At 43.5% G+C, this 13,727-nt stretch overlaps 1 protein-coding gene across 1 annotated transcript in view; it reads right to left on the bottom strand.

Moving 5' to 3' along the window:
• Positions 1-5,688: 5,688 nt before the first annotated feature.
• Positions 5,689-13,727, bottom strand: part of aadac (arylacetamide deacetylase) — a 25,117-nt gene continuing 17,078 nt past the window's right edge. Inside the window, exon 5 of the mRNA XM_048604508.1 lies at positions 5,689-7,988. Within this exon, the coding sequence (XP_048460465.1) occupies positions 7,380-7,988 (609 nt within the window). The 3' untranslated portion in view covers positions 5,689-7,379. The remainder of the gene's footprint in view (positions 7,989-13,727) is intronic.

Genomic DNA, 13,727 nt, shown 5'->3' with positions numbered 1-13,727 from the left:
GCTAATGAATAAACAAAAAGCAAAGGCTAGAAATTGATACCATCACATTTATTTCCATTTTAGGTTATCAGTTGAAAGCAAGCCATATACAGCACCTGAAACGTTCTTTGACCTGGAAGTATTAACAGGAAGGTAATTACTATAAAATGTTTGGAGAATTTATTAATAGTTTTTAAAATTTTGTAAAGTATTTTAAGAGTTTTTAATCAGTGCAAAGGAATAAATTATATTTTTTGGATAATCAGAAATGCTGGTCTGTGTGACCTCGTGACCTTTGACCTGGAAGCAACCTCCATGGGAAGAAAGTTGTATGGCAGAGGAAAGGAAAGAGAGTGAGTTCCTGGGTTTTTTTCATGTAAGATTATTTGCCTATTACCTGAATCTGAACAGGAAATAGTTTAGGTTTTCAGTGGCCACTCTACCCATTCAGAATAAGTTCAGACTGGTTACTCGTCATGGAGGTACCAAGCTCAGGTAATACATCTACAACAATCAAAATTGTCCTACCTTTTGGCTGTTTGGAGTGATACATTACAAAAAGGAAGATGGTTGTGATTGTTGGAAGTCAGTTATCTCAGGTCTAGGACATAGAGTCATACAGCACAGAAACAGACCCTTTAGCAAAACTTATCCATGTCAACCCAGTTTCCTAAACTGAACTTGTCCCATTTGACTGCATTTGCCTCCCCATCCCTCTAAACCTTTCCTAGCCATATACCTGTCCAAACATCTTTTAAATGTAATTGTACCAGTATCTACCACTTCTTCTGGCAGTTTGTTCCATACATACACCACCCGCTGGGTGTAAAAGTTGCTCCTCAAGTCCCTTTTAAATCTTTCCCCCTCGCCTTCCACTTATTCCCTCTAGTTTTGGACACCTCTACACTGGGGAAAATACCTTCGCTGTTCACCTTTTCCTGGTAATTTTACAAACCTCTATAGCATCACACCTCAGTCCTCTCCATTCCAGGGAAAAATGTCCCAGCCTACTGGGCCTCTCCTTATAACTCAAACCTCCAGTCCCAGTAACATCCTTTCCAGTTTAATAATATCCTTCCTATAGCAGGCAACCAGAACTGTATGCATACTGTAAATGTGGCCTTACCAATATCTTGTGCAGCCATACATTATGTCACATCTCCTGTACTCAAGGCTCTGACTGATTAAGGCAAGCATGCCAAATACCTTCTTCACCATTGCTGTCTACCTGTGATGCCATTTTCCAGGAACTATGTACCTGGACCCCTTGGTCTCTCTGTTCAAATACACACCCAGGGCCCTAATGGTGTAAGTCATGCCCTGACTTGTCTTACCAAAAGTCAACACCTCACATTTACCTAAATGAAATTCCATCTGCCCTTCCTCAGCCCATTGGCTCAGTTGATCAAGATCCTTTTGTAATCTTAGATAACCTTCTTCAGTGTCCACTATACCACCAATTTTGATGTTATCCACATTGTTTATATGAATGATGAAAAGCAGTGGACCCAGCACCAATCCTTGTGGTACACCACTGGTCACAGGCCTCCAGTCTGAAAAACAACCCTCTACCATCACTCTCTGTCTCTTAGCATCAAGCCAATTTTGTATCCAATTGGCATCTCTGCAGGAGATTCCCAAACTAGTGTCCTTGGTCCGACCATCTTCAGCAATGACCTTCCCTCCACCGTCCAGTCAGAAGTGGAGAGGTGTGTTTATAACTGCATCATGTTCAGCACCATTGAAGATGACTCAGATGCTGAAGTAGTCCATGGCCAAATCCAACAAGATCTGAACAATATCCAGGCTTAGGCAGACAAGTGACCCCTATCATGCTACAAATGCCAGACAATGACCATTTCCAACAATAGAGCATTCAACCCTTGCCCCTTAATATTCAATGGTATTGCCATCACAGAATCCCCACCAGCAACATCCCAGGAGTTACCACCGAACAGAATCTGAAACGGAGATGCCATATATATACACAAACAGAAACAGAAATTGCTGGAAAAGCTGAGCAGGGTCTGAGGAAGAGTCATCAGGACCCGGGATATTAGCTCAACTTTTCCAACAATTTGTTTCTGATTTCCAGAATCAGCAGTTCTTTTGGTTTTTGCTGCCATATACATAGTATAGCTACAACAAGAGGTCAAACGCTAGGGGTCTTACAGCAAGTAATTCACCTCTGATTGCTCAAGGCACTGCTCTGAGAAATTAACCAGAGAATGGCTGTCATCTATTTTATGGAGTTAGAACAGGCACAGTGTTTGTACCTGTTCTAGCTGCAAAGAACAGTGCCCTGTGTATTAATGTATGGAGTTTCCAGTACACTTAAGTGCACCACACTAAGACCAGCCGCCAATCCTAAATTGGTTGTCAATATTAGTCTTTGCACACTCAGGATTGTTTAGCAAATGCCATCCAATCACAGAATCACATCTAATTTGGTGTGGTGTTGTTACTTTTACAACACCAGACTGGTTGGGTATGCTCAGGACCTTTTTTTTTGCAAACAGCCACAGGGATATGTTCAAAAACAAAGTCGCTGGAGAAGCCCAGCAGGTCTGGCAGCATCTGTGAAGGGAAAGACAGAGTTAACGTTTCGGGTCCGGTGACCCTTCCTTAGCTAACCCAGGAATATGTTGTTTGTTATGATCCACCAAACTGTGGGACAAATGGCCTACATACTCAGTGTAACAATGGCTATAAAATTTGTATACCGCATTATTCATTTATGTGTTAGGAAGGATGTATTTTGGCTTGACTCCAGCATTAGTTAGTGGCCAACCAGGGCAGGGGTTGGGGGGAGCAGGGATAGTTTTAAGGTAAAAAGAAGGCAATTAAGAGAAGAGTTGAGAAGAATTAGTTTCCCCCCAGTGGGTGCTGAGAGTCTGAAACTCACTGCCTGAAAAGGTCGTTAAATATTTAAACTGTATTTAGATATTCACCGGTGTTGCTACAGCCACCAGGACTACAGGCCAAGAGATGAATAAGTGCTGGGATGTGCACAGCTGGATCTTTATTGATAGGATGGGAAAAATAGCCTTCACCTGTGCAGTAAACATCTATGAGTTACCCGTGTTTCTACTTATCATCAGCAATGTGAAACAGCTAGCTTCATCTGCTGTTCAAACTTTTGCGATTCTTACCCTTCCAGGGTAACCTGAGAGAGACTGTGTACTTTTCAGAACCAAAGATGATGTCCTTTGATCTATTCATCATTACATGTGATATATATATGTATGATAGTAAAAACCGAAAGAACTGCGGATGCTGTAAATCAGAAACAAAAACAGAAGTTGCTGGAAGAGTTCAGCAGGTTTGGCAGCATCTGCGAAGAAAAAAAATCAGAGTTAATGTTTCGGGTCCAGTGACCCTTCCTCAGAACAGTTCTGAGGAAGGGTCACTGGGCCCGAAGCATTTACTCTGATTTTGTCTTCACAGATGCCGCCAGACCTGCTGAGCTTTTCCAGCAACTTCTGTTTTTTGTACAGAAGGTAGTAATCAGAATGGCCATCATCTCACAGGATAACTTTGATCCACCTTACTTCAGCAGCAAGCTTACATGGTGAAGCAGGTAAAAAAAGGACAGTAAAGAGTTTGGATAATTATGAAGTATGCACTTATAGTCAGTAGATGTGAACATGTATTAATTTGATTGGATAATATAATCATGCAGACATGTTATGATTGGACTGGACTTTATAGTGTGTGCAGATTTGAATACAATTCGACAATATATAGTCATGTGTGCTAAGTTAAAGTAAATTGAGGACCACAGGCCTGCTTTATCATTTGAGAGAGATGACAGGCCGTAGCTTAACCTGAGGATCACGACACCTCAAGTGAGCTTAACTTGGAATGTAAAGTAGAATGAACACTGTTGGTTAGAGATAAGTGAATAGACATGTTACCTTTTTCTTGGAAAACTGTTATCTGTAAAAAATATTCCACCATCTAAGGCTTTCTGGCCAAAGTACAATGCCTCAGATATATGTAAATAGTCTAGGGTTTTAGAGTAGATTTGTAGCTTGGGTTGTGGATGTTGAGGTTGGTTGGCTCGCCGAGCTGGTTCGTTGATTTTCTGCAAACGTTTCATGACCCTGCTGGGTAACATCATCAGTGCAGCCTCCGATGAAGCGCCGTTGTGTTTTCCTGCCTGTTATATGTAAATAGTATCTTGCAGCAGTAATAAATGTTTGTTTGTTGGGAAAGTCAAAAGCCAATGTTTGTTTGGTTCTGTACAGTCTTTGCATATTGAGAATAAACTGCTTTAGTGACCATGTATGTACACAAAGGTTTATGAATAAAGTGCATTTTCGGAAAAAATAAAATAGAGCCATAGCTTTGTAACAAATCTTTGATGGGTACATTTCCCATGCATGCATAAATAAAGGAGGTGTTAACTGAGGTGAGTAAAACATTGGCCAAGAGAGGTGTTTATATAGGAAAATGAAAGAGAAGGAAGTTCAAATGAAAAGGCACCATGGGAAGGAATATTAGAAAATAGAACCATGCAAACTATGGGTCTACCTATAGAGCACAGACTGTAGCAGTTCGAGAAGGCAGCTCATTACCACCTTCAAGGACAATAGGAATGGGCAATAAATGTTGGCTCAGCAAATGTAGGTTCCTTGCAGTTAGAATCAGGTGAATTCATAATGGACGTTAAAGAGATGGCAGACCAGTTGAACAAATACTTTGGATCTGTCTACACTAAGGAGGATACAAATAATCTTCAGGAAATGCTCGGGCACAGAGGGTCAAGCATGAAGGAGGAACTGAAAGGAAATCCTTATCAAGAAATGTAATTAAAACCTGATAAGTCACCAGGGTCTGATGCTCTGCATTCCCAGAGTACTTTAAGGAAGTGGCCCTACAAATAGTGCATGCATTGTTGATCATTTTCCAGCATTCTGTAGACTGTGGAAGAGTTCCAATGGACTGGAGGGAAGCGAATGTAACTCCACTCTTTTAAAAAAAAAGTGAGGCAGAGAGAAAATAGGCTGGGTAGTCTGACATCAGTGGTGGAGAAAATGCTGGAGTCAATCACTAAATATGTAATAACAGAGCATTTGTAAAGTGGGGACAGAATCAGTACTAGTCAGCATGGATTCTTTAAAGGGAAACCATGATTGAAAAATCTTTGAAATTTTTGAGGAGGTGACCAGTAGACAATGGTGACTCCGTAGATGTATCTGGACTGTCAAAAGGCTTTTGACAAGGTTCCACACAAGAGATTAGTAAGGTAACTGGACAGGCTAGATGTGCGAAGAATGTTCCCAATATTGTGGAAGACCAGGACAAGGTGTCACAGTATAAAAATAAGGGATAAGCCATTCATGACGGAGCTGAGGAAGAATTTCTTCACTCAGTTATGAACCTCTGGAATTCTTTCTCACAGGAAGCTGTCGGGGCCAGTTCATTAGATATATTCAAAAAGGAGCTGGATGTGGCCCTTATGGCTAAAGGGATCAAGGGGTACGGAGAGAAAGCGGGAATGAGATACTGAGGTTGCATGATCAGCCATGATCATATTGAATGGTGATGCAGGCTCGAAGGGCCGAATGGCCTACTCCTCCATTTATTTTCTATGTTTCTATGCAACACCTACATCTCAAGAGTGAGTAACAAAAAAAAAGTATCAGGATAATCATACACAAATTCAAAGGGGATTTTTAAAAACACAAAATTTTATTTATCACATTTAATACAAAGAGCAAGTTATGACATTTTATTATACGTTATGCAGTCAGTGTGTAAACAGAACACAGGGTTAATATGGCACTCCATTATTGTCTCATTATTTTACATGTACAACCAGAGCACACTGAAAATGCTAGGACAGACAATATCCAACAGAATGGAGCGCTAATTGTTGGTTTGAGGATAGGCAAGCAAAGAGACCGATTTCTGATTTGACTGGTTTTGGGGATCAGACCTTATGGTTTTAGGGGGTAAACACCCAGGAATATTCATAACAAAGGACAGTAAAATTTTCAAAACAAGTTCACATTGTAGGTTTATTGGTATGCAAGTAGATCTCCAATTCCGAGCCCTGCTTCCTTAAATATGTTTATTGGCTTTGCAGTAAATACAGCAGAATACCACTAGGCACTTCAAGCGTTAAATTATGAGGCTGAGGCGCATAGATTAGGATTCTGACCCTTGTGTTTAGAAGATCTAATTCATTAAAAGGTAATTATAGGATTTAACAGAAACTACTTCCACTAGTGGGAAAGTCGAGAAGAAGTTGGGCAAAACCTTACAATTCAAGGCCATTGGGCAGGATGCACCTCTTCACACAAAGGGTCATTGAAATCTTTAACTGTCACACAAAAAGCCTATCAGGCTAGGGGTGAACAGAGCATTTCAAAAACAAAATTGTGAAAAATCAACGTCCTCTAGGGAAGAAATTGCTGTCTTTACCTGGTCTGGAGGTGGTTCCAGACTCACAGCAATGTGTTGACTCTTAAGTGCCCTCTGGGCAATTATTGATGAGCAATAAATGCTGGCCTAGCCTGTGACACTCCGATCCGTTCATGAATATTAAAGAAAATGCTAAGTCCAGTCCAAGACTGGTCTTGTGGATAGATACACACTTAGTGAAGCAAAAATTAACACGGGAGAGCAGGATTCTGGGCTACGTTCTCATGGGGAAACATTACAAGGACATTCTGAACACTTCACTGGGGAATTTGACTCAATATGGACATCAAATCTTGGGAGAATCTCACACAGAATCTACAAATATCACACACAGTCTTCTTCACAAACAAGTCCAAATCACAGCCAGAAAACACGAGGAGAGGATCTCAAACCAGCAGCTCATCCGAAACTCAAATCATCTGTGGTTCCATGTCCTGTTTGCAGAAGTATCTTTTGAGTGCATGACAGCCTCAGACATCACCTCAGTACCCGTTGAATCTCAGCTAGATGGCCCAGATGATGGGCAAGGAAACCTTCACATTAAAAGGATGAACCACATTAGGCGGGAGGTAGATGCAGTTAACGTGCAGATCAGCAAGGTACAATCGAGTGGCAGAACAGGCTTGAGGGGCTGAAGGGCCCCACCTTTTATTTTTGTCATGGTGTTGGATGGGCCAATTGGGCACACCCATGGGTGAGGTCTCCTTGCCCGGATACAAGTTATGACAACCACCTACATTCCTTTAAGTCTGCAATTCAAAGTCGTAATGAGCCCTGATCAAGTGCACGTCAGTCGAGTCAAACACTAAATACAGATGGGAGTGTGGGAAGCAAAAACATTGAGAGAAATATTTGCCAAGAATTGGCAGGTACAGAAGTAGTACGGCGGGGGGTGGGGGGGTTGGTGGTGGTGGCGGTGCTGTTGCAGGGCACCAAGAGTGAGTCAAATTGGAGAGGGGCAAGTTTATTTACAAATTCCTTTGCAGCCACTCAATGTAATGGCTTATCATTTTCTGGCCAATTGCAAAATCGGTTGGCCACGTGATGAACATAATGGCGCCATGAAAGGAGTCCTCATAATGCTCGTGTGTGACCCGGACTCCCGCTGCTTTCAATCTCCTGGCGTACATGGCACCATCATCCCTCAGCACGTCATACTCACACGTTACAATGTAGGTGTGCGGCAGAGCCTGGAGTTTCTCGTCCCCCACCAGCAAAGGAGCAGCCCTTGGGTCAAAGACTCCGGGCACATTCCCGGATGGCTCCGGACTCTCTCCGCCCAGCGGGACGTATTTGTAATCCTTTCTGAACTCTTCCGGCAAGTGGGCACTCCAGTTTGCAAAGTTGCTCAAGCCCTTCGATTCGTGGGTGCCGTGGCTGTTGGCCATCATCATCTTCAGCAGTGACTTGTCACAGCCAAAATATTCACTCCAAAACCTGACCATTAAGGTCTTGGGCAGAATTGGCATGTTCCCATTTTGCTGGTAGGAAGGGGTGTTAAAGTCGATGGTCTGAAGCGCAGGGTAGATTAATGCCTGAACTTTGATCTCACCTTGAACATCTCGGTCCTCTCGGATCTGCAAAATATTCCCTTAAGTACCCAAGATTACTCCACAAGAGGCATTTGCATCGAGATATGTTTGTACGTTATTATTTCACACAACCTCAATCACACAACATCACTGCAAACCCAAAATAGAATAATAAATACCTAATAAGCTCGTCACTGAAGTCTGGTAAATTATTAAACTCAACGTTCCCTAAGGCAAGCTGTGCATCTTATTTCGGTTTACAATCAAGAGATTGTAGACTCAAGCCTCACTTCAGCCTTCTAAAGAGACAAACCACTGAGAGAGTTCTGCGTTGTGAGATGTTAAATGAGATGTTACTAAAACTGAGCCCTTGGCAGGTCTGGCAGCATTGGTGGAGAGAGAAAGAAAGAATTAACGTTTCAGAAAATTACTTTTCTGAGGCCTGACCTGCTGAGTATCGCCAACATTTTCTGCTTTAGTTTTAGCTATATAGAATCTGAAGTATATCACTGTAGCATTGTAGGGGGTGAGTTAACTGGCAGCTGGTTCGCAATGCAGAGGGACTTTTTATTTAAGCCTATCTCCCCCATTTTAACTCTTCTGTTTATTTCTTTTTAAATGTAAACTCTATGAACAGTACATTATTTAAAACAATGTCCTGGTTCATAGCAATTCAACTAAACAAGTAATAATTTGATTGTTCACATTGAAAGTGTCCCCCATGATAAAGTGAAGACAACCACAGTAACAAAGCAGCTCTTAGGAAAGTCATAAACAGCGTTTTACAATGCCTACAGTGCAGAAAGAGGCAATTTGGCCCATAGAGTCTACTTCCACCTCTTCCCCCAGCTCCTACCCTGCCAACAGCCAGTTTGCAATACAGAGTGATGCCACAGCGTTAGTTCATTTCTTGCGTCAGCTGAGATAATCATAAGAGACTCTCCTTCTCAACCTTTCCCCTCGCCTGATGCATGGTGCCCCTCAGGTTAAACCACCACCGGTCGTCTCTTTCAAATGGGGGCACAGCCCAATGGTCCAGTAGGACTACGATGACTTTTACTTTCAATCGAACACACAACTTTAATCACATTCTCAGACCAATGTTTCTTGGATCTTTCAGACCTTCATATTGTTGGACGATGCTCATTCCTTGTCAGAAGTTACACTGACTATCCTGATTAACGACCATGGAGGGCTTGAACATTATGTTACTAACAGGGGAAAGATGGGAACTGATAAAACCTCATTAACAATTTATAGCAAAAAAGAAAAGAGATCCAATATCGCTGTCTTATTGGGTCAACTATTTCCAACTTGATGTTGCTTCCTCTTCTCCCTTGCACAGCATAAAATTAGGTAGCTTGAAGCCTTCGAGTCTCACTCAATACAAACTAGTCCCCTGCCTTCTGTTAACTCAGGCGTGACTGCAGAGCAACACAAGGATATGGCCAACAGGACTACCTCCTGTGCTACAAACGCTCTGTGGGCCTATACAACCTCAGTACTGGGTAGAAACCTGGTTATTTCATTATAGAAAGGATATCATTACACTAAAGAGGGCACAGAAGAGATATACAGGATGTGGCAAAGACTGGTAAAATGCAGCCAAGGGGAAAGACTGGATGGATTCAGATCATTTTTCCTTGGAATAGTGGAGGCCAAGAAAAAAATCTGGTTGATGTACATAATTGTGAGAGCTCTTGATAACTGTGGATAATGACAGACCAATGTAGCCTATGAGAAGGTTCAGTGACCATCAGGCATAGATTTAAAGTGATTTGTAGGAAAATTAGAAGAGAATAAGGGTAGTAGAGATGAAAGCTCTTAACCTGTTTAGAAAAGTTGGCGTTCGGAGTAGGTGATAGCTCAGTGGTATTATCGCTAGACTTTTAATCCAGAAACTCAGCTAACGTGAGCTAATGGGGACCCAGGTTTGAATCCTGCTTCAGCAGATAGCGGAATTTGAATTCAATAATAAAAAATCTGGAATTAACAATCTACTGATCACCATGAAATCATTGTTGATTTTCGGAAAAACCCATCTGGTTCACGAATGTTCTTCAGGGAAGGAAATCTGCCACCTTCACCTAGTCTGGCCTACACATGACTCCAAACCCACAGCCATGTGGTTGACTCAACTGCCCTCTGAAATGGCCTAGCAAGCCATTCTGCTGTTACAAAACGCTACAATGTCACAAAGAAATGAAACCAGGTGGATCATCCTCCTCACTAACGTCTGGGGCTAGTCCCAAAATTGGGAGAGCTGTCTCTCAGACTAGTCAAGCAACAGCCTGACATAGTCATACTCACAGAATCATACCTTACAGACAATGTCCCAGACACCACCATCACCGTCCCTGGATATGTCCTGTCCCACTGGCAGGACAGACCAAGCAGAGGGGGCGGCACAGTGGTATACAGTCAGGAGGGTGACGCTCTAGGAGTCCTCAACATTGACTCCGGACCCCATGAAGTCTCATAGCTTTAGGTTAAATATGGGCAAGGAAACCTCCAGCTGATTAACACATACTGTCCTCCCTCAGCTGATGAATTGGTATTCCAAGTTGAGAAACACTTGGAGGAAGTACTGAAGATGGCAAGGGCACAAAATGTACTCTGGGTGGGGGATTTCAATGTCCACCACCAAGAGTGGCTCGGCAGCAGTACTACAGATCGAGCTGGTCGCGTCCTAAAGGACATAGCTGCTAGACTGGGTCTGCGGCAGGTGGGGATTGATACAACAAGAGGGAAAAACATGCTTGACCTCATCCTTACCAATCTGCTGACTGCAGATGCATCTGTCCATGACAGTATCAGTAACAGTGACCACCACACAGTCCTTGGAGACAAGTCCTGCCTTCACATTGAGATCAGTGTTTCTTTATTCATTCACGGGATGATAGTGTCGCTGGCTAGGCAGCCTTTATTGCCCATCCCTAATTGCCCAGAGGGCAGTTAAGAGTCAACCACATTGCTGTGGGTCTGCAGTCATGTGTAGGTAAGACCAGGTGAGGATGGCAGTTTCCTTCCCTAAAGGATATTAGTGAGCCAGATGGGTTTTTCAATCAATCAACAATAGATTCACAGACATCATTAGACAATTAATTCCAGATATTTATTGAATTCAACTTCCACCATCTGCCATGCGGGATTCGAACCTGGTTCCCGGGAATGTTATCTGGGTCTCTGGATTAACATTCCAGCGATAATGCCACCATCATCTCCCCTAGTGTGGCACTTTCACTGTGCTAAAAGGGACAGACTTCACACAGATCTAGTGACTCAAGACTGGGCCTCCATGAGGTGTTGTGGGCCATCAACAGCAGCAGAATGTGCTGTAGTACAAATCTGTAACCTCATGGCCTAGCATATCCCCTACTTAACCATTACCATCAAGCCAGGGGACCAACGCTAGTTCAACGAAGCATGCAGGAAGGCACGCCAGAAGCAGCACCAGGCTTACCTGAAGATGTGGTATCAACCTGGTCAAGCCACCAAACAAGACTACTTGCACGCCAAAGAGCAAAAGCAGCAAGTTATAGATGGAGCTAAGCGATCCCACAACCAATGGATCAGATCTAAGCTCTGCAGTCCTGCCACATCCAGTCATGAATGGTGGTGGCCATTTAAACAACTTACTGGAGGAAGAGGCTCCACAAATATCCCCATCCTCAATGATGGAAGAACCAGCACATCAGTGCAAAAGATAAGGCTGAAGCTTTCACAGCAACCTTCAGCCAGAAGTGCCGAGTGGATGATCCATCTCGGCCTCCTCCAGTGGTCCCCAGCATTACAGATGCCAGCCTTCAACCAATTCGATTCACTCCACATGATATCAAGAAATGGAGACACTGGATTCCGCAATGTCTATGGGCCCTGACAACATTCCAGTAGTACTGAAGACTTGTGCTCCAGAACATGCCGCTCCCCTAGCCAAGATGTTCTAATACAATTACAACACTGGTATCTACCTGACAATGTGGAAAATTGCCCAAGTATGTCCTGTACACAAAAAGCAGGACAAACCCAACCCGGCCAATTACCGCCCCATCAGTCTACTCTTGATCATCAGTAAAGTGATGGAAGGTGTCATCAACAGTGCTATCAAACAGCACCTGCTCAGCAATAATCTGCTCAGTGACACCCAGTTTGGGTTCCATCAGGGCCACTCAGCTCCTGACCTCATTACAGCCTTGGTTCAAACATGGACAAAAGAGCTGAATTCCAGAGGGGAGGTGAGAGTGACAGCCCTCGACCTCAAGGCCGCATTCGACCGAGTGTGGCATCAAGGAGCCCTAGCAAAACTGGAAACAATGGGTATTGGCGGCAAACTCTACTGTAGTTGGAGTCATACCTGACACATAGGAAGATGGTCGTGCTTGTGGGAGGTCAATCATCTCAGCTCCAGGACTTCTCTGCAGGAGTTCCTCAGGGTAGTGTCCAAGGCCCAACCATCTTCAGCTGCTTCATCAATGATCTTCCCTCCATCATAAGTCAGAAGTGGGGATGTTCGCCGATGATTGCACAATGTTCAGCACTATCTGTGTCTCCTCAGATACTGAAGCAGTCCATGTTTAAATGCAACAAGGTCTGGACAATATCCAGCCTTGGGCTGACAACTGGCAAATAATATTCGTGCCACACAAATGCCGTACTATGATCATCATCAGTAAGAGACAATCTAACCACCGACCTTTGGCATTCAACAGTGTTATTGTCATTGAATACCCCACTATCGATATCCTGGGGTTATCATCAACCCAAAACTCAACTGGACTCACTATATGGACACAGTGGCTACAAGAGCAGATCAGAAGCAAGGAATACTGTCGTGAGTAACTCACCTCCTGACTCCTCAAAGCCTGCCCACGATCTACAAGGCACAAATCAGGAGGGTGATGGAATACTCCCTACTTGCCTGGATGGGTACAGCTTCAACAACACTCCATGCTTTACACCATCCAAGACAAAGCAGCCCGTTTGATTGGCACTACATCCACAAGCATCCACTCTCTCCACCACCAACACTCAGTAGACACTACTGCTACTATCTACAAGATGCACTGTAGAAATTCACCAAAAGACCCTCAGCCCACTTCCATCTAGAAGGACAAGGGCAACAGATACATGGGAACACCACCACCTGCAAGTTCCCCTCCAAGCCACTCACCATCCTGACTTGGAAATATATGGTTATTCCTTCACTGTCGCTGGGTCAAAATCCTGGAGTTCCCTCCCTAAGGGCATCGTGGATCAACTCACAGCAGGAGGACTGCAACGGTTCAAGAAGGCAGCTTACCATCACCTTCTCAAGGACAACTAGGGATGGGTAATAAATGCTGGCCAGCCAGGGACGTCCTAAAAATGAATACAAAAAAAAGTGTTTGGATACGTACCTCAACAGCTGTAACCTGTACATCCACAGACGAGAACACTGAAAAGTGGGAATGACTGGCTCATTATTATCAGCATGGACACGATAGGTCAAGTGGCCTCTTTCTATACTGTCAACATTCTATGAACCTTTACCATTGGTGAGCAGCAGCACATGTTCGGTTTTGCACCGTTTGAATTCCAAAGACCGGAGACCAAACATTGAATTGGAAAAGATATATCTGGGGCTACGGAGTAGAAGTGAAGACAGAGACTAATAGGATCAGAGATAGTAAGAACTGCCGATGCTGGAGTCAGAGATAACACAGTGTGGAGCTGGAGGAACACAGTAGGCCAGGCAGCATCAGAGGAGCAGGAAAGCTGATGTTTCGGGTCAGGACCCTTCTTCAG

The sequence above is a fragment of the Rhincodon typus genome, chromosome 13 (genome assembly GCF_021869965.1).
Source record: "Rhincodon typus isolate 14 chromosome 13, sRhiTyp1.1, whole genome shotgun sequence".
In the NCBI taxonomy this organism is placed as follows: Eukaryota; Metazoa; Chordata; class Chondrichthyes; order Orectolobiformes; family Rhincodontidae; genus Rhincodon; species Rhincodon typus.
Note: the sequence above shows the minus strand (reverse complement) of the source record. Positions and strands in the feature narration are given on the sequence as shown.